The sequence below is a fragment of the Triturus cristatus genome, chromosome 1_1 (genome assembly GCF_964204655.1).
Source record: "Triturus cristatus chromosome 1_1, aTriCri1.1, whole genome shotgun sequence".
Taxonomy (NCBI): domain Eukaryota; kingdom Metazoa; phylum Chordata; class Amphibia; order Caudata; family Salamandridae; genus Triturus; species Triturus cristatus.
Genome location: NC_140579.1, coordinates 1,208,293,356 through 1,208,314,344, shown reverse-complemented (window position 1 = coordinate 1,208,314,344; position 20,989 = coordinate 1,208,293,356). Strand labels below are relative to the sequence as shown.

Sequence of the window (20,989 nt, the reverse complement as noted above, 5' to 3'; positions counted from 1 at the left end):
CACAGCCGGGCACACAGAGGGCAGGCTCTCGGCAGCAGCCAGTGTAGTGTGATATACAGTGAAGTGTACCTGGATGAGACCTATATTGTGAATGGTGGCTGTGACTTGTATTTGGGTCTCACCTTTCCTAAAATCTCTGTTTATGATTCCTGTACCTGTAGATGAATATGTTGCCAGCTTGCACCTGCCTTCCTTCGATGCTCATCTCGCAGAGTTATCGGACGATCAAGCAAAATACCTTGGACTTAACAAAAATGGACCTTTCAAGCCAAACTACTACAGGTACAGGGTGTAGGGAGCTCAGAGACATGCAGGGTGCAGTATGTGGGTGTGGGAGGCATAGAGCGGTCTAGGGTGTGGCTAGTCATGCTTTATGAATACACTATGTGGGGGCCACAGGTTGTATCCAGGTAGGGTGTGCACTGGCCACTGATCTGTGTGTGCTTCAAGAACAGTACATGAGGAGTGACTAACCCATGTATAGGCACTTTATGTGAATAGTCCAAGTGCTGCTACTGGATATCCTAAACTGTCTCTGCATATTCTGTGAGAGAAGGTACAGCTTTTATTGGCACTGCATGTAGAAGTTAGAGTACGTTCTGAGGACAGTGTGTGGGGTGCTATTATGTATAGGTATAGTATGTGAACAGTCACTGCTGTGTCTTGATGTAGTGTGTGGCAGTGGCAGGACTTGAAGAACCGGGGTTTAACCCAGCAGCGTCAGGGGCACGCCTAAGATCTTCGAGTTCACCTGTCTTGGTATACAGAGACACGGAATACTTCTGGATGGCATCAGAGACCAAGTTTATTAGCTGCAGCTAGTAACAGTGATCCTAGAAATACATCACGGTGTAAATTCTAAGGAGACTGCTCATTTTACTAAGGCGAGACGTCTCCTTTTATACCCGATATTCACATTATAAATGTACACCCACTGCACAAAATTCTAGCCAATAAGGTACATTTTCAAACAAAGTGTCACATAACAAAAACTCAATTTACAGTATCCCAACCCAAAAGTTAATTATTAGGAATGTCCCAAATTCAATCTCCACAAGCCGGACAAACCTATAATTGAAAGCCTAACCCATGTAATGAAGAAACATAAAAAAAGAAACGGTAACAGATGCTGAACAAGATAAGGCATGTGCAAGGAAACTAAAAGTTAACGATGTCCTGAACATTGATTGGCAATCTCAGACAAAGATCGATCAGGGAAATTGGCTTTGCGGGGTCAGTTTCAGGTGCAGAGGTCAGTTTCTTACAGTTCATTTCAGAGTCAAAAAGAAACCTAGTTAATGTATACATGAACTAAGAAGGCCAGGCCACTTTATTCGCCAGGCTACCTTCACAGGCCTACGTGAGGGCAACACGAAATGGTGGCACAGAACAAAATGGAGTCAGAGTCGAGAATTACAGAACCTCAGACCCTCCTTTTGCCATTACGTAGGCAATAACCTAAGACTCATGTTAATCTGAATCTAGGTCTATGTTGATATTCATTAGGTCATCAAGGTGTTGCTGTAGCATCATCTTATTATTCTCTACTTCTCTCGGGACAGGTCTCCGAACACACATAGTAGCACAAAGACTACAAATGGCAGGACCACACTGGATGCAAAGACAACAAGAGAAAAGGATGGTTAAAACCATACCAAGGAATGTCAAAATCTTCCATCCCCATTTGGACAGCAGTCCCCAAAACCATCCCGTCAATGACCAGTCTCCTTCGTCTACATGGAAAGACTCAGAGATTTTATACAACCTAGAGATGGCTTGGTACACTGTAGGGGCATTATCTGGTATGTAAACACAGCAACTGGATCCAATCAATTTACATACTCCTCCTCGATCTGCAAGTATGATGTCTAATACCATACGGTTCTGCAAAGTCATAAGGCGGTCCGCTTGAAGCTCAGCTGTAACATTACTAAGAGCACCTGCTGTCTCATTAATAGTAGCTTCAACAACGCGGACAAGCTGTCGAATATGCCTACTATTGATCATAGGACCCCAAAAGGGCAAGAAGCCCTTGAAGAAATCTCCTACTTCGTGTGCTGCGGTATCTTCCTTATTGAAGACACCTCTACCATATCTCGTTCTATGATAGTCTGAAGCAGTAGTGTATGTAGGGGGAAGTAGAAACGCCACATAACACGTTCCTGAAAAATCAGGTGGCAACCATGTGTAGGCTCTGTCATGACAAACAAAATATGTGCCTTTAGCTGGCACAAACGGTAGAGAAGTCCGAGATGAATAGACATAGGTTTGAGCACACACACTTTACCTAGCTGAGCTTTCGGATTCCGACCATTACCTTGAAAACAAAAGTGGCCTCGGTGGGGCACAATCCAAATAGGGGGAGACCTTTTTCGTCTCTCCTTCTCTGTCAAACTGGTACTATATCCAGTCACGTTCTAACCAACGTAAGCCTGCACCTCATCCTTAGGGATAGCATTATATGCATCAATATCTCGGATCATAGCTACTATTCCCCATATTAAGGCACTATTGCTCGAGTTATCTTTAAGGGAACGTAAGGGGCGTACCTCATTTGCATAGATAAACATGGTCTGAAAAGCCCACAGACCCATTAAAAGAAAAAGGCAAAACCAAATATGGCATACCTTCATCTGTCGTATGAGGCATAAGACCACAAACCCAACAATTAGTGATATTTACTACTAACTGATGCTGATGCAACAACTGTATAAACGAGTTGTTGACAAATTCTGATCTCCTTGTCTGTCCATGTTCAGGCAACGTATAAAACTGGTGCAAAGAAACAGTAGTGAAAGAAAGCATAGGTTGGGAGGTGCGTGCAGATGTCTGTTGTGTAGCATAGACAGTCCAACCCACACAAGCTAATTTGATACTTAAAAACATCAAAAAGCACAATATTATAAAACATTTGCTATGTATCAATGTACAAAATCTTGTTTTAAGATCTATTCTCTCAACATCTCTTTCAGTTACAACAGACTCCATCCTCTAACGTGCTGCTCGCGGCGATTTTCCTTCTTCACTCAAGTGTGCGTCCAGGCGTCCTAGACGTCCCTAGAACCGCAGACCTTTCGTCAATACGCGGGCCACCCCTTAAGTTCTTATACCGCGACCCTGCAGCTTAACCCGGATGGTGGTTCGAAAAAGAAAAAGAAAAATAGTCTCTTGTCTGAAAGAGTGTAATTCACAAAAAAATTCTAATTTTATTTGTCCTTTTTAGACCTTAAGTTGTAGTGTTCTTTACCAGGCACAGTTTGATCCTGAAATTGTGTCTCTGGGTGCGTAGTATCAAGTCTCAAACACGGTGGCACAGCTTCTTGAAAGACTTTATCATCCGCACGTTCTGACTGAGTCCATTCCAGATGTGCATCGCTAAAAGGTACAAATCTCGGAACCCTTTCACTCTCGGAATCGGCAACACCTTCCCGGACCCACTTATCGTACGGTAAGGGCAAAGGTATCTTCTTACAATGGGTACCATGTACCCAGTTTTTCTTGCCGAACACCTTAATAGCAGTCCGAGTTGATAACAGGACTTGGTATGGACCGGTCCATCTTGGTTCCAAGTTCTCTGACCTCTGGAAATTCTTGGTTAGAACCCAGTCACCAGGTTGAATCGTGTGGCCTGCGTCTACAGAAACTGAAGGCAAAGTGTCATGGACCTGTTGGTGAAGAACACGCAATTTAGCAGTCAAATCATGTAAGTAGTCAACCAACATAGGGTACTCGATATCACTGTACTTCTTAGGCCTCGGCACACCCCAGACATTCGCCGGGCGTCCAAAAACAATCTTGTATGGGCTAAGTCCCACGCGAGAATGTACTGTCGTTCTCGTGGACAAAAGTGCCAATGGTAAGGCATCGGGCCATGTAAGACCAGAGCTCGCTTGCACCTTGGCCAACTTCAGCCTCAGAGTGGCATTATAGCACTCGACCAGGCCTGCTGACTGGGGGTGATTCGCAGCGTGAAATTTCTGTTTAATACCCAGACCCGCACATACTTTCTTCATAATCTGACCCACGAATTCACTTCCATTATCACTCCATACCATCCTCGGCAAGCCATATCTGGGAAAGAATTCTTTGAGTAAAACCTTGGCTGTAGACAAGGCAGTATTATCCTTTAGGGGGTAGGCCTCTATCCATCTATCCATCTGGAAAAGGCACAACCACAAGGGCATACTTCAAGTTATTGCATCTTTCCATATGAATATAGTCTATCTGCAGCACCTCGAACGGATACGTTGGAGGTGCAAAATGACCCGCTGGAATTGGGGTTCCCTTTCCAGGATTATGCATCAAGCAAATCATGCAGTGTTTAACCAAATTCTCAGCACACTTAGGAATTCCACCATTCTGCCATACCGGAGCCAACAACTTACATATCCCTTTTTTGAACTAATGTGAGCCAACCCATGAGCCATAGTAACCACCGGAAGCACATATGCATCCGGCAACAACCATCGCTGGTGCTCTGACAACTCAACCCAACAGCCTGTTGAATCCAACATTCCCGTACTCTCTCTCCACATACTCAATTCTTTCTCAGTAGCTTCTGCCTGAATCTTCTTCGCACTTTCTGTTGTATCTTCACACATAACTCCTACCACAACCCATCTGGCAGGACCTGCAACATACATCCGACTCGTCACATCTTTCTCCGTTTCTCTCGGTACTTCATCTGCAAACGCATTCCCTTGACCCACAATATCCGTAACCTTCTTATGCGCACTACACTTCACTATCGCAATTTGGGTCGGCAAAGTAAGTGATTCAAGAAGTTCACTCACTAATTGTCCATGCTGAATTTTCGTACCATGGGAAGTAAGAAATCCTCTCTCTTTCCACAAGCGACCAAAACTGTGAGCCACGCCAAATGCGTATTGGCTATCAGTATAAACATTCACTCTCTTTCCTTTTGACAACACATACGCTCTAGTCAACGCTATCAACTCCGCTGCTTGCGTTGAATTCTGTGCAATACGTGCTGTTTCAACAAACGTGTGCAAAGTTGTGACAGCATATGCTGCAATCGTCTCTCCATTCGGAAGCTCAAAGCACGAACCATCTACCCATAGGGTACCATCAGGATTTGAAAGAGGAGTATCTTTCAGATCAACTCTACCCTTCGCTTCCTCCTCTGTCCGGAGAAAACAGTCATGCTGTTCATGAGCATCTGTCTCTACAAAAATGGGCAACAATGTAGCTGGATTCAATGTGTTGCACCGCTTGATGTGCACATGGCTAGCCAAAAGCGTCAACTCATAACCTGACAAACGCGCACTGGTAAGATGTTGAGTCTTCGTTCTATTCAATAGGGTATCCACTGCATGTGGGACCATCACAATCAATGTATTATCCAATACCAAACCAGCAGACTGTCGGATAAAAACAGCCGCTGCCGCTGTAGCTCTTAGACAACGCCCTAGCTACCGGATCTAAAGTAGCTGAAAAATACACACATGGGCGCTGCTTGTCTCCAAATTGTTGTGTCAACACTGACAACGCACAACCTTCTCTCTCGTGTACATAAAGTGTAAAAGGTTTACTGTAGTCGGGGGTACCCAACACCGGAGCAGAACACAATGCATCACGCAATTCGGAAAAACTCTTCTGACATTCGTCAGACCAAGGAAGACGATGTGGTGTGTCCTTAAGAGTAAGTGCCAACAAAGGTTTCGCTAGCAAAGAAAAATTCGGAATCCACTGTCTACAATACGAGGTGATACCTAAGAAGGCATGCACCTCTCTCTGTGTGCATGGCACAGTCATTTGGGCAATCGCTTGAATACGCTCTGGGGTCAATCGCCTTCCCTCCTTCGAAAAGAGATGACCTAAGTAGGTCACTTCTTGGCGGCAATACTGCAACTTCGAAGGTGACACTTTATGATGAAGGTCAGACAGGTGTCGCAACAAAGAAAGAGTAACTTCTTTACAAATCTCTTCATCATCAGCAGCAACCAACAGATCATCAACATACTGGATAAGAGTAACACCAGAAGGCAATGCAAGAGTATCAAGCTGAGTTTTCAAAGCCTGACTGTAAATGGAGGGACTCTCACAATAACCTTGAGGAGCGCGCTTAAACCGGAAACTGCGGCCTCCTAAAGAGAAGCCAAAAATATCCCTACTTTCCTCAGCAATCGGAATACTGAAGAAAGCGTTCTTCAGATCAATAACAGAAAACCAAGCAGCTGAGGCAGGGATCATAGTCAATAAAGCAGTAATGTCCGGGGCAACAGGAAACTGTGGCACAACGATCTTATTGACCTCTCGAAGGTCGATCACAAACCGATACACAAGTGGCTGAGAAGAGTCAGTACGCTTAAGGACAGGCAGAAGAGGACTGTTGCCCACATTACCTCTCGTTTCTTCAACCACACCTTTCTCAACCAAATCATAGATAATCGCTAAAAGAGCTCTTTCGCCATCACTGGAAATTTTGTACTGGGGAATGCGAGGTAATTTAGCATTTAACTTAAGGGTAACAACGTAGGGTGGAATCTGCAAGAGACCAACATCATTGGGACCTGTAGCCCAAAGTGTATCAGGGAGAGAACGCAGTTCCAGTGGAAGGCGATCCTTAGACAGATACATCGGGGAAATCACTTTCTTACCCCACCGTAAGATGTACTCCCGAAGGAGAACAATGTAATGTTGCATGCAATCTTTTCAACAAGTCCAAACCCAACAGATTCTCGCCACAACCCGTCGTTAGAATAAGGGGAGCCTCCAATTTACAGGGACCAATAGAAAGGGGCAAAGGACAAGAAACCGGATTACGAACTGGGGCACCAGAAAATCCTACTGAAACATTGGTCAAGCCAGACAAAGGTGCGCCGGGGAGTTTAGAGTGCATGATAGAACTCTTTGCTGCACCAGTATCCCAAAGAAAAGGTTCTGCCACACCTGATGTAATCACTTCAACATAAGGTCCACTCTGGTCTACTGGGACTGACACTACTCCCTCCCTTTGTCCATGGCTGTCCTAACTATCATTAAAACCAGCACTCTCACTTCCAACATAATAATCGTCAGTGTAGTACTGAGCGGACTGGACGGTCGGAACATTCTGTTGGTCAAAATAATTCATAGAATTCTGAGGGGAAAAGGAACGTTCATTCTGGGGAAACGTACCACGTCCCCTACCCCTAGGTACTTGTTGGAAACCACCACGACCTCTCAGACCAGACATACCATTCGCACGCTGTAGCAAGATCGGGCAACTATTCTTGAAGTGACCTTCTTCTTTACAATAAGCACACTGATTAGGGCCTAGCGGGAGTCGCGAAGCAAAAGACTCGGGCTTCTGCAACAGTTTCTGAAACTGTGGGGGTTGCTGAAACTGGGAAGGTTGCTGAAACTGACGCTGATTAGGGCGAGGCGGATAAGCCTGCTGCAGAAGAACTTTAGTTTTTAATTCTCTAGTCTTCTTTTCTACTTTTTCCTTCTCATCTTTATCTCTATTCTCATAGTATTGTGCAGTAGCCAATATCTAAGCCGAAGAAGAAACAGCCCATGAACTCTCAGAGTCCTTTAACTTATTAGAAAGTTCACGAAGTAAATTAAAAACAAACTTATCTACAAACAACCTCTGACCACCTTCTGTACTCATATCCTGACCACTATGATCAATGAATGTTTCCTCAAACCTAGTGAAGAAATCAGACACACTTTCGTCTTTCTTTTGTTTGCATGCTGCTAACTTGTCCCAATTCACCCGCAGAGGAGGCATCATAGTTTTCATTAAATTAATAATCCTACCAGGTAGTTCTGCAACTAAGGGTTCAGGTTTGGCACCTCCTACCTGCCGACCATCTGCAGCAGTAATACTAACCCACGTATCTCCTAACTCTGGCGCGTGATCCTCGTGACGGATCTTCGCCCACAAGGGTTGAGGAACTACATTACCCATCAACATATCTATGTCAGCTAAATTCATAACACACGCATCAACTGTCTGAGACAACTCCTTATAATAACCAGCAGGATTTTTACGGGGGTCAGGCAAAGTCTGCTTAAGAGCCAGGACCTCAGCTCTCTTCCAAGGGACATGCACCCACACTCGCTGAAAATGAGCCGGTGCAGCCGCAATACCATGAGCGGCATCAGCCACAACTGCCTCTCTCCATACAGGGGTAACCTCTCTCATAGAATACTGCTTCACTTTTCTCCTAATAGAAGGGTCAGGTTCGAACAGTGACTGAGGTGGAAGTCTAGACCTAAAAGTGAGTAGTGTCTCTACCGCTTCCTAAACATCGGAACCCACTATCGTCCCTTTAGCAAATTCAGACTCAACATTAAGCAATTCCAGTGGAATTGACCCCAACTCATTATCTTCCCACTCCTGACGAAGGAAGGTACACATGACATCAAAAACATACCTTTGTTTTGGTGCCTCCCACTGTAGGAAGATATCCATAACCACTTGTGGACTGTACTTGGAGGTATTCGAAACCCATCTACGAGCAAGGAGATCTAACACTGCCCGCTCTTCGGGACCAGGGAGCTGACTACGTCTCTGCTTACGTTCAGAAACAGGGGTCATATTCAGTGACCCAAAGAAAGGAGACAAAAGACTAGTGACAGTCTCAGTCATTTGTTGCCGAGCAGAAGGAGAAGAAGTTGACATGAGGACAGGAGACAAAGTGTTTTGAGGTGACAGAGACGCAGGGACAGAAATAAGAGAAGTCGAAGATAAAGGAGTGTAAGGCAAAGGAGTTTGAGGCAAGGCTGGTGGCAAGGCTGGCGGCCCTGGAAGGGGCTGCGCCAGGGGAGGAAGAACCACCTGTGAAGCAACGGGTGGCTGAACAACAACAGGGGGTTGAACGACAACAAGGGGTGCAACAACTGGAGGTAACGGCGGTACAGTAGCACCCTGCACATAAGGGAGTGGTAATCTCAGTAAATGTGACATCAAAGGATCCTTTTCAGGGTCTACAGTCACATTTGAAAGGGGAAGTGGCAAAGCCGGGTAACATTTGTCAATGGCCATGCAATGTTGTCTATCTGACACTTCAATCGCACGATCTTCTTCATCTTCCTTATACTGCCTAGCAGCTTGCATTACCGATATATTCCTTTCCTTCCTATCTCTCTTAGCTTGCTTAATTTCTCGCTGTTTGGCTTCCTTACGCCAAAGGCGGAAAGAGTCAAACATCGCCGGCCGGGCTTTCTTTTTAAATAGCGCAACTTCTAGGTTATCTAAAACATCTGATTCAAAACTACCATGTTGGGGCCATCGTAAAACACCATCTTTCCTTGTATAACGGACCCATACTTCATTAAAGGTAATGGGACCTACACCATGCTTTGAATAGAGCTCATAAGTTGGAGTTCCAACCGGAGGTATCGGACACGAGTCCTCCAATCGGGAATCCCTATTACAACTACAACAAAACCATTTCCTAAATTTGCTAAAACCAGGCATCTTTTAGGTCACTAGTCTTGCTTCAAACTTCATGGGGTTATCAAAAATGATACACCCGCAAATATACGAACCCCCCGGCTTCGACTATTGCAATGGCCGAATCAAAACCAAGAAACAAAACAAAGTCGTGGGAGCGACCCACTTATACTTAACCAAAATGTCTGTCACGCCACCAGAAGACCGTCTAACGTCTCTCCTTACAAATCATCACAAGAGTATCCAAGACAGGGCGACAGTCAGGGCAGCAGTCCTTCGCAGCCGTCGGAAAGGGGAAGCCTCGCAGAAAAAAACCTTCGGTCCACGTCGACATGCAGGGGTCGATGAAGTGGCGGCCGTCCTCCAGAATTTCCTCACAGGGCTCCTCACAGTCTTTGTGTTTGGACCAGTACCACTGAAGTCGAGCCCAACGTTGGGCGCCAGTTGAAGAACCGGGGTTTAACCCAGTGGCGTCACGCCTAAGATCTTCGAGTTCACCTGTCTTGGTATACAGAGACACGGAATACTTCTGGATGGCATCAGAGACCAAGTTTATTAGCTGCAGCTAGTAACAGTGATCCTAGAAATACATCACGGTGTAAATTCTCAGGAGACTGCTCATTTTACTAAGGCGAGACGTCTCCTTTTATACCCAATATTCACATTATAAATGTACACCCACTGCACAAAATTCTAGCCAATAAGGTACATTTTCAAACAAAGTGTCACATAACAAAAACTCATTTTACAGTATCCCAACCCAAAAGTTAATTATTAGGAATGTCCCAAATTCAATCTCCACAAGCCGGACAAACCTATAATTGAAAGCATAACCCATGTAATGAAGAAACATAAAAAAAGAAACGGTAACAGATGCTGAACAAGATAAGGCATGTGCAAGGAAACTAAAAGTTAACGATGTCCTGAACATTGATTGGCAATCTCAGACAAAGATCGATCAGGGAAATTGGCTTTGCGGTGTCAGATTCAGGTGCAGAGGTCAGTTTTTTACAGTTCATTTCAGAGTCAAAAAGAAACCTAGTTAATGTATACATGAACTAAGAAGGCCAGGCCACTTTATTCGCCAGGCTACCTTCACAGGCCTACGTGAGGGCAACACGAAATGGTGGCACAGAACAAAATGGAGTCAGAGTCGAGAATTACAGAACCTCAGACTGTGTAAATTCAGTATATGGGTAGTCAGTAAATTGGTCAGGGAGCCATTTTATAAAAGGTCACTGGATTTTGCATGTGAACATGTGTAACTTACTAACTTGTATCTTAGATATTTAAAGCTCTGTATAGGGGAAGCACTTGCAGAAACACCAATATTACGCATGGGCACAATATGTGATGAGTTACTATTCGGGGTAGTCAATGAGCAGTGTTAAGGGATGGTAAAGGAATACTGTAGACCTGGAGAGAGAGCAAGAGGGATATCTATCTATCTATCTATCTATCTATCTATCTATCTATCTCCTACTGGCGGTTGCCAGTAGGTAGTTATAGTTAGGACCTGTTTTCCATAGACAATCCGCAACATTCTATTCCCAATAAGTCTGGCGCCGGTTGACGAATCTTTGCGAAATTTTGCAAACTTTTGGCCATCTCCGGTCCGCTCCTATCCTGAAAGTTTCGTGGTGATTCGTCAAGCGGGGGCCGAGAAAAAAGGGGGGTCCCAAAACGCTTTTTCCCCATGCAATTTCCCATAGGACCTGTTGACGCAGCTACAGCCCGAACTGCTAAACGGAATTACACCAAATTTGGCAAAGAGGTAGTCCTCAGTTCAGACTCGTGCCTTTTGCATAAATGGTGTAAATCTGTTATATATATATATATGGCCTCGGAGGATCTGCGCACCCTGAGCGCACCCTCTGCGAACCGAGCGCGCACCCTCCCGATCACGCGCTGAATGCTAATTGGCTGTCAAGTGTCTGTCTACATTCGAAACCAGGAACTGTTGGCAGCCATTTTGTGCCTTGGTGGAAGCGAGGCTGATTAAGTAAGGGAAATAAGTGTGTGAAAGATGTAAAGGGGGCAGGGTAGAAATACTCTGACCCTCTAGTGTTGCTTAGGGGGTCCGAGAAGGACCCCCGGGGCTCCCCTTTTTGTTGTTGTAAAAAACGGCAAAATCCGCGCAGGGTGCACAGATCCGGCCGGGAAAAAAACAAAAACCCCGAAGAGCAGACTTCCGCGCTTCCTTAACAATTAGCCCCCGGGGGCAAAATCTGTAAAAATTAATGGGGGGGCCCCCCAGCCCCGGTGACCACTACCCCCGGGGCTAGAAAATAGACAGGGTGAGGGGGCTGAACGGCCCCCCCAAGCCCCAGGGACCACCACCCTCCGGGGCTTTATTGTTTGAGGGAGGGGGGCTGCGTGGCCCCCCTCCTGGAGCCCTCGCGGGCCCTGGGGACTGCCACCCCCCAGGGCCGGCTCGTACAGTGTCCTGGGGTGCCCACCCCCAGGACACTGTTGTTTGCTATGAGAGGGCGGGAGTGCCCTCCCATAGCAAACTTCGTTTGGATTTTGAAAGAGAGAGCTGGGAAACCTGCTCTCTCTTTCAAAATCCAAACGATATTGCTTTTCCACACGGGGAGCTGCATGTCAGCAGCTCCCCATGTGGAAAAGCAATGCCGGCTCCCGAAGGACGCGGGGAGCTGGCTGGGACCGTGGGGGCGTTGGGGCTTCCCCCACGGTCCCCAACGTTTTTTTAATAAACCCCGGGGGATGGGGTCCCCGGGGATAATAAAAATTAGTGATAGGGGCTATTTTGTTTTTTTACAGTAAAATTAGGAGTCGTGCATCCTAACGCGTTGGGTGCACGATTTCTCTCGCGTAGGGTGCGCGGTTCCTAACGCGTTGGGTGCGCGACTCCAAGGAAAAAATAGTTAAAAAAAATAAAGTATTAAAAATATAGTTTAAAAAATATTTACAAAAATATAAAAAATAGTTTAAAAAACCTTTCAATTTAAAAAAAAAATCATTAAAAACAAGTAATATTTTTTAATTTTTAAAAGAATTAATTGAAAAAAACTTTAAAAAATGGTGAAAAACAATATAAAAAAACATAATTAAAGGAATTGATACACTGAAATATAAAGATTTAGAAATCCTATGAAAATCATTAAACATCATAGCTTTAGAGATAAGTTATAGATAGGAATTAGCATTTAACAAACCTTTGAAATTCACTTAAACATAGGTTTCAGGTATGTTATAGTTAGGAAATAGCATTTAAAAAACCTTTGAAATGCACTGAAAAAACCATAGGTTCTAGGCACGTTATAGTTAGGAATTAGCATTTAACAAAACTTAGAAATTCACTGAAAAACACATAGGTCTCAGGGGCATTCTAGTTCGCTGGACATTTCCCTTGTACAAAACTCTAGAAATTCCCCCGTTATAGTTAGTTCAGCTAACTATAACTCACGCCCCCGCAATGCACTGCTGATGATGTCACATATTACATCACTCATGACATGGTCAGTGACATCACTGATGACATCTCAAATGACATCACTGATGACGTCATTCATGTGATCATTTGATGCTTCTTGTCACACCCTAATATAACCTTTGATACACCCACTCTAAATTACATACTGCCACTCTCAAAACCATAGACACTCCAACACCAATAAGTACATACCCCATCACATAGTCTTACATCTAAACACCCATCCACTAACTCACCTGTACAGTCACTCATACTTATGGTCACTCAGTACAGGACTATCATATGCACTCATACACCTATATAGACACTCCCACACCGCTACTCATCCATAGAGTTACTCACACACATACTCAGTCATGCAACTAATTAATCACTGCCATTTACTCACCTATACAGTTATACACACACAAGGTCAATTATTCATACAAATACTAGCACATTCTTATGGTCTTATACAATCAATGATACAAGCACACACTCATCCATACAGCCACTCACACTATCATACACTCTCAGTTATAGTCATTTCTGTACTCCAACATACATATATACTGCCGTTCACATATGTAGTAAATTGCACATGTACTAATGAAATATATATTCACACACTAACACAACCATACAGATATTCACCCACCCATACAGTCCATTACAGACCTAGTGTTGAAACCATGCACCCAGTGAACCACCCACTGACACATCTATGCACAGAGTCACACACATCCCACCCACACAAACACTCAGGTACCCATACAGATACTCAGACACTCAGACAACCAATCAATAACTTAAATAGACATTCATGTACCTATTCACAAAACCATGCATCCGGTTACAAACCAACAGACAGACGCATACAGTCATTCACACAGTTTAGTCATTAACTCATGCATTCAGTAAGATACATTTAATGACTCACTTATAGAGTCAGTCACGCACCTACAAAATCATCCATTCACACACTTATACACTCACTCATTCTTCAATATGCCTTTCCCTATATATAATAAACATATTTAAAGTTTATAGAAACACACAGACACTGGATGATGTCATCAGTGATGTCATTTGAGATGTCATCAGTGATGTCACTGACCATGTCATGAGTGATGTAATATGTGACGTCATCAGCAGTGCATTGCGGGGGCGCGAGTTATAGTTAGCTGAACTAACTATAACGGGGGAATTTCTAGGGTTTTGTACGAGGGAAATGTCCAGCTAACTATAACGCCCCTGAAACCTATGTTTTTTTCTGTGAAAATATATATATCTATCTATATACATATATATATATATATATATATATATATATATATATTCACTGAAAAAACCATAGGTTTCAGGGGTGTTATAGTTAGCTGGACTTTTCACTTGTACAAAACCATTGAAATTCCCCCGTTATAGTTAGTTCAGCTAACTATAACTCGCGCACCCGCAATGCACTGCTGATGACGTCACATATTACATCACTCATGACATGGTCAGTGACATCACTCATGACATCACTGATGACATCATCCAGTGAATGTGTGTTTTTCTGAAAATTAAATATGTTTTATATATGTATATCTCAAGGTCGATGGAAGAATAAATGGGTATATAAGTGTCTAAATGGATGATTTGTTTTTGAAAAATTGATTGTGTAACTGACTGATTAAGTGTATCATAGTGAATACATGGCTTAGTGAGTAATGTTTAAATATGTAAATATCTGTATCAGTCTCTCACTTTGTGTATAAGTGGCTGCATGGGTTGGTGAGTAGCTACATGGGTGTCTATATAGGTTATTAGTTGGTTTTTTGAGTATCAGTCTGAGTGTCTGCATGGTTCGGTGGGGGTATTACGTAGTGCATAGGTGCATGAATGAGTGACTCACTCTTTGTATGTGTTGAAGACAGCATGTGTGCAGGACTGTATGGGTGGATGAGTGTGTGTATGGGTGTGTTAGTGAGTGAATGACTGTCTCAATAGTGTCTTTATGAGTAACTACATATGTTTTAAACTAGTATATGTGACTATTGGTGTATATAAGTGAGTATATGTGAGAGTGAGAGATTGAAAGAGTTTCTTTATGAATAAGTATGTGTTTCTATAAGTGATTGTTTAAAAGACTAAGGGCCTCATGTAGGTAGCTAAATACCGGTCGGTAACGGCCGAAATTCGGTAAATATCCCGTTACCGACCGGTATTTAGCTATTTGAGATGTAGGAGGCATATTTCAGGATTCGGTAAATTACCGAATCGGTAAAATACCTATTCGGTAAATACCGAATCCTGAAATCATATGTAGGGAGCACTCTAAAGAGTGAAAATTAGTATTGAGAATTCGTTATTTACCACCAAATACAGGTTGGTGATAAATAACGAATACCTTGCAAAAAGTAATATTTTGCAGATTTAAGAGTGCCATGTGGCAGACATACATGCCCTTAGGGCATGTATGTGCGCCACATGTGCACACATGCAAGATTCAGGGGTGCAACAGGGTGTCAATGTGACACCCTGCCACCCTTGAATATGCTCCCCCCATTACCGAATCGGTAAAACCGAATCGGTAATGAGGCATACCTTCCTATTGATTCCTATGGGCCTCCAGGCCCATAAGAATCAATGGGAAGGTATGCCTCATTACCGAATCGGTAAATACCGATTCATAATTACCGCATTTTTCCGAATCGGTAAAATTTACCGAATTATTACCTACATCACATTTACCGATTCATAAATACCGAATCGGTAAAATTCGGTATTTATGAATCGGTTAATGTGAGGCTACCTACATATGGCCCTAAGTATGTGTAAGTTTCCGTAGAAGTAAGTGTGGTGGTGTGTGTATAACTGTATATGCAAATAAATGTATGTTTGATTCTTTATTAGCATGAGTGACTATGTGTGTGAGTAACTCTATGGATGAGTGGCATTGTGTAACAGGATGTATAGGTGTATGAGTACATATGATGAGTGAATACATGTATGAGTGACTGTATAGGACTGTTGGTGAATGAGTGGATGTGTATGTGGATCTTAGAATTACTGAAGAGGTTGTTGTAACTGGTATTGGTATGTCCATTGTTTTGAAAAGTTTAGTCTCTATTTTTGAATGTGTGTATCAAAGGTTATATTAGGGTGAGAGGAGGTCTGCCACTCTATCACAAGGATGATGTCATCAGTGATGTCATCAGTGATGTCATTTGAGATGTCATCAGTGATGTCATGAGTGATGTCACTGACCATGTCATGAGTGATGTAATATGTGACGTCATCAGCAGTGCATTGCGGGCGTGCAAGTTATAGTTAGCTGAACTAACTATAACGGGGGAATTTCAATGGTTTTGTACAAGTAAAAAGTCCAGCTAACTATAACACCCCTGAAACCTATGTTTTTTTCAGTGAATTTCTGAGGTTTTTTAAATGCTAATTCCTAACTATAACGTGCCTGAAACCTATGGTTTTTTCTGTGAATTTCAAAGGTTTTTTAAATGCTAATTTCTAACTATGCCTACAGAGATAGGACATGTGAAGAAAGAAGAAAAAATGCACAGAAAGAAAAAAAAGAAGTGCAGAAAGAAGCAACAGAAGTCCTCAAAGACAAAGAAAAGTGCAGGAAGAAGGATAACGTGCAGAAAGAACAAAAAGAAGAGCAGAAAGAAGCCTTGTTGCAAAATCATCCTGTACCCTCAACTTTTTCAGACGGATACTGGTGGTAACTGAGTCTGACTAACCAGTCCTAGAGCCAGTGCTATGTTAAAAGACACTTAGAATACAGTGAAAACACCTACATACACTAGGGAACATTATGCGTTGGGGTCCCCCTGTGATTAGCATGACCTCCTCTGTAAGCCCCTAGTATATAATAGGGCAGGGGGATTAAAACTACCTCTTAAAACAGGCCACAGGGCGTTTTTGCACACGTTAACTCAGGCCCCATCCCCTCCCTTCACCACTGTGTAAACACGCCCTGTGTCCGTTTTTAGTTGGGAGATTAAGTTCATTTGAATCCTGAGGGTCCCTAGGGTCCAACTAGCCCACTAGGTACCTCCAGTAAGTGCCACAGAGCTGCGTTGCAAAGAGTTGTAAAAAGTGGCACGGCTTGGACCACCTCTCTGCAATGCAGCTCAGTGGCGCTTACTGGAAGCACTTGGTGGGCTAGTTAGCCCCCAGGGGCCCTCAGTATTGAAGGAAAATTATAACCCAAATTTAAAACGTGCCATAGTGCGTGTTTGCACACGTCACCTCAGGCCCCGTCCCCTCTCTTCACCACTGTGTAAACGCGCCCTGTGGCTGTTCTAAGTTGAGAGATTAAGTCCCCTTGAATCCTAAGGGTCCCTAGGGTCAAACTAGACCACTAGGTACCTCCAGTAAGCGCCACAGAGCTGCGTTGCAGAGAGGTGTAAAAAGGGGCTTGGCCTCAGAACACCTGTCTGCAGCGCAGCTCCCTGGTGCATACTGGAGATGCCTGTTGGGCTAGTTGGCCCTCAGGGACCCTCAGTATTGAAGAGGAATTAATTCCCCAACTTACAACTCGCCAGGGGGCGCATTTGCAGAGTGCTGCAAGGAGGGGGCGTGGCCTCCGGCACGATGCCAGTCTTTTATTTATTTTAATTTTTTAAGAAGGGGGGCTGTGTGGTTCCCCTTCTTATTCTAATTTATTGGCCCTGATGACCCCATCCCCCAGGGCCTGTCTCCTAATTATATTTTTTTGACCCCAATCCCCAGGGCCGGCACTGTTTTTTATTATTTTTAAAAAATATATATTTATAGACATCCCTAGGACATGCTGGACACACCGTACGTACCTATCACCATGACGATTTGCGTGATATTCATTAAAAGGCGACTATGCATACAATGAATCCACGTGGAATGTATTTACACCACTAGTGAAGCTCTGACATGTCTGATGCCCTACCGTGCCTAATCCCGGTAGACACCCTTGTCGTTTATTTATACAAACATGGGTAGCTATTGACGGGCACATTTAATACACATGCACACCAAGCCATTCAAAGGGGATTCGACAAAAATTCGACCAAAACTATGCAAGAAACCCCCCTCATGGTTAATAAAACACACATCCACTGCCGGATGTGTAATACTTTTTATTTTACTCTCTGGAAAGGGGACGAACATCACTTGAGAGTCACAGAGCGCTTCTGGCAGAGCCCAATGCTGTGTTACACCCACCATTGCCTGCTGAGTGCCACACACCTCTGTGTTGTATTCCACTAGCTAGTGCATATGCTATGACACTCTCTAGCCCATGTGCACTGTAACACCACCCCGTGAATATGTCATGCCACACTTGTCTTCGCACGGGTTATATTGCCCCATCTAACGTGCCTTCCTCGATGCCTATGTTATAATGCACAGTGCTATGCCATACATATTACAATCTGGGATCCATATCTTTGTCACAGTGCATATGCAACGTTACACTCCCCAGCACATATTTTATATTACAACTTTAGAGACTAGTTAGGTTACACAACACTGCCCTGTGCATATTACACTCCAAGGCGCATATCGCATAGCACGCACTAGTGCCTGTGCTATCTCGCGCTCTCCAATGAATCTGTCATTGCGCACAATGTATTGCATGTTATATTTCACGCCCGGTTCATCTTATAGCACACTTTTTGGTGTATAGTTTATACCATACACTATATCTAGTTTTCGTTTTCAATCAGATCCAACCATCTCCGCCTCATGATCTGCCCCCGTTTTCGCCTTGCACACACGGGAGGAAGGGCCCTTGCAGTAGCCACCTCCAAACTATGGAATCAGCTACCCACAGAATTAAGATTTCTGACGTCAGAACCCCTATTTCGGAAAAAACTAAAGACCTGGTTATTTTCCCAGATCTAATTCTAATCCTTCCTTTCAAACTCCCCTGACCCTTCTGAGATAATGTCTTCAGCGCCGGGACACCTCCAACGGAGGTAGCTGTGCGCTCTACAAAATACTAAATAAATAAATCGTGCTCTCAGGACTATGTTCTATATAACACTGTGTTCACCTACCCTTTTCACGGGCATTACATTTTGCGATAGGGGGTGGAGGGTCAGGGGGTGTTTCTGCCAAGTGAGCCCGGAGTCACAGTCACAAACGTCCTCTTCTTCCTGAATAAAAGTGAGATTATGCTGCATACTTGTTCATATTTTAAGTAGTTCGCACAGACACACGTTTTAAAAACAATAAAGTTCCTAATACCCGCCTTCTCTGAACAGTTAGCTTGCTGCCCCATCCCCCTCCTCCCTATCCTCTGTTGTGTGAATCCATGGACTAGCCTCCTCCCTCCTGCCATGCATGGTCTGATGTGCTGCCACTGCCCTCAATTTAGTATGATGTACCCGTCCACTCCTCCTGCCCTCCATTGCCCAATTCTATGCCCCATCATTGACCTCCTGCTTAAACTCTGTGCTTAGCTTGCTGCCCCTATTCTCCTTCCCCCTGCCCTCCGATGTCTTTGTGTATGCCCCTACTCCATCCTTTTTGCCCACCATGTTCCATGGACCTGCCACTCCTATCTACTCTGAGTGTTCTGTTGAGCTGCCACTCCCCCCCCCACCTGCCTAGCATTGTCAGATGACTGTAACCTGTCCCTGCCACCTCCACCCTGCCTGTCCACATGCCATGCCCCTATCCTCTTCCTCCTGTCCTACATGGTGTGTACTGCCACACCCTTCTGCCCTCCCTGGTCTGTTGTGCTGCAACTGCTCCTCCTGCCTGCCCCGTGCGGTCTGTTGTGAGGCCCCTTCCCCTGAACTTTCTTGTCTGTGCACAGGTCCTGACCCTCCCTTCTATCCTCCATCGTCCTTTGTGCATGCCCCTGCACCCTCCTTCTTGCCCTTCATAGCCATTGTGCTACCACTATCCCTCCCACTTGCCATGCATGGTCTTCTGTGCTGCCATGGCCCCTCCCACCTTCCCTGTGTGGTCAGTTAGCTGCCCCTGAACCCCTCCCACCTTCCCTCCATGGTCTGTGTGTATGCCATCACAGTCTCACTGTTGCTCTTCATGGTGTGTCTTGCTTCTAGTGCCTATCCTGCCTGACCTCCATGGCTATCTTGCTGCTCCTGCCCTGCCCCCTTGCCCCCAGCCCTCTGTTTACATGTGCAGACCCCTACTCCCTCCCTCCTGGCTTGTCTGTTCCATTGTAATGCCCCTGATCCATCCCTCCTGCCCTTTATGGTCTGTTATGCTGCAGCTTTCTCTCCTGTCTGTCCATTATGGTCCTGCCTCTTGCCCCTCTGTTCTCTGTTGTCCATGTGCATGGTCCTGTCCCCTCCCTCTTGCTTTCTATGGATTGTTGTGCTGAACTCCCGTCCCGCATGCCCTGTGTGGTGTATTGTGCTGCTGCAAACCCTGATGCCTGCCCTGCAGGGTCAGTTTGGTGCACCTCTCCATGTCCCTCCTGTCCTCTGTTATCCAAGTCCATGTCCCTACCCCATTTCCTTCCATGATCCAATGTACCATACTTGCGAACATTTTGAACTTGGTAAGAGGGAGATTTTGAAAAAAAACTGGGGTATTGATTTTCCCCTTTGAGTTACATTGAAAAAGAGGAGATTGTAGACAGGAGACAGATCAAATAAAGCCCATTTGAGCTTAAAAACATTGGACGTTTCCTGGCTGAATCGGGTCTGTTGGCATGTATGGTTGTACTACCATTGCCTCTTCCTTCTGCCCACAATGGTCTATTACATTGCCACAGCCTCTCTTGCAAGTCCTGTATTGTTGGTTTGTTGCCCCTGCCCCCCTTTCCACTGCCCTCCATAGTCTGTTGTGCTGCCACGGCCCTTCCTGCCTGCTCAGTGTGGTTAAATTGTTGCCTTTGCACCCTCCTACCTGCCTTCAATTTTCAGAGTCCGTGCCCCTGGCCTCTGCCTCTCAACAGTATCCTAATGAACAACTAGATTGCTAACATTCTATATTTATTACAAAAGTGTGGAACGCCTGACGTCATCTTGATGTAATCAAAACTGTAATACCTAGAGCATTCCCTTTAGAAATTACATATATGAGAGGGTGTTATTGGCATCAAAATTATGGTTAGTGCTCTAAAAGACTAAAATAAGGACATATTTTCTGAGTTTTCAAATAGCGAGAAAGCACTTTTAAAT

General features: G+C 44.4%; 1 protein-coding gene and 1 long non-coding RNA gene across 7 annotated transcripts in view; one reads left to right on the top strand and one right to left on the bottom strand.

The window, feature by feature from the left end:
• Window positions 1-20,989, top strand: part of LOC146871841 (S-adenosylhomocysteine hydrolase-like protein 1) — an 879,643-nt gene that overhangs the window by 653,551 nt on the left and 205,103 nt on the right. For all 6 annotated transcript variants that reach the window (XM_085651895.1, XM_085651882.1, XM_085651903.1 and 3 more), the window contains one exon: window positions 162-282. In XM_085651895.1, the coding sequence (XP_085508021.1) occupies window positions 162-282 (121 nt within the window). The remainder of the gene's footprint in view (window positions 1-161; window positions 283-20,989) is intronic.
• Window positions 788-20,989, bottom strand: part of LOC146871842 (uncharacterized) — a 140,784-nt gene continuing 120,582 nt past the window's right edge. Inside the window, exon 3 of the long non-coding RNA XR_014981164.1 lies at window positions 788-3,665. This is a non-coding gene — a long non-coding RNA (uncharacterized LOC146871842). The remainder of the gene's footprint in view (window positions 3,666-20,989) is intronic.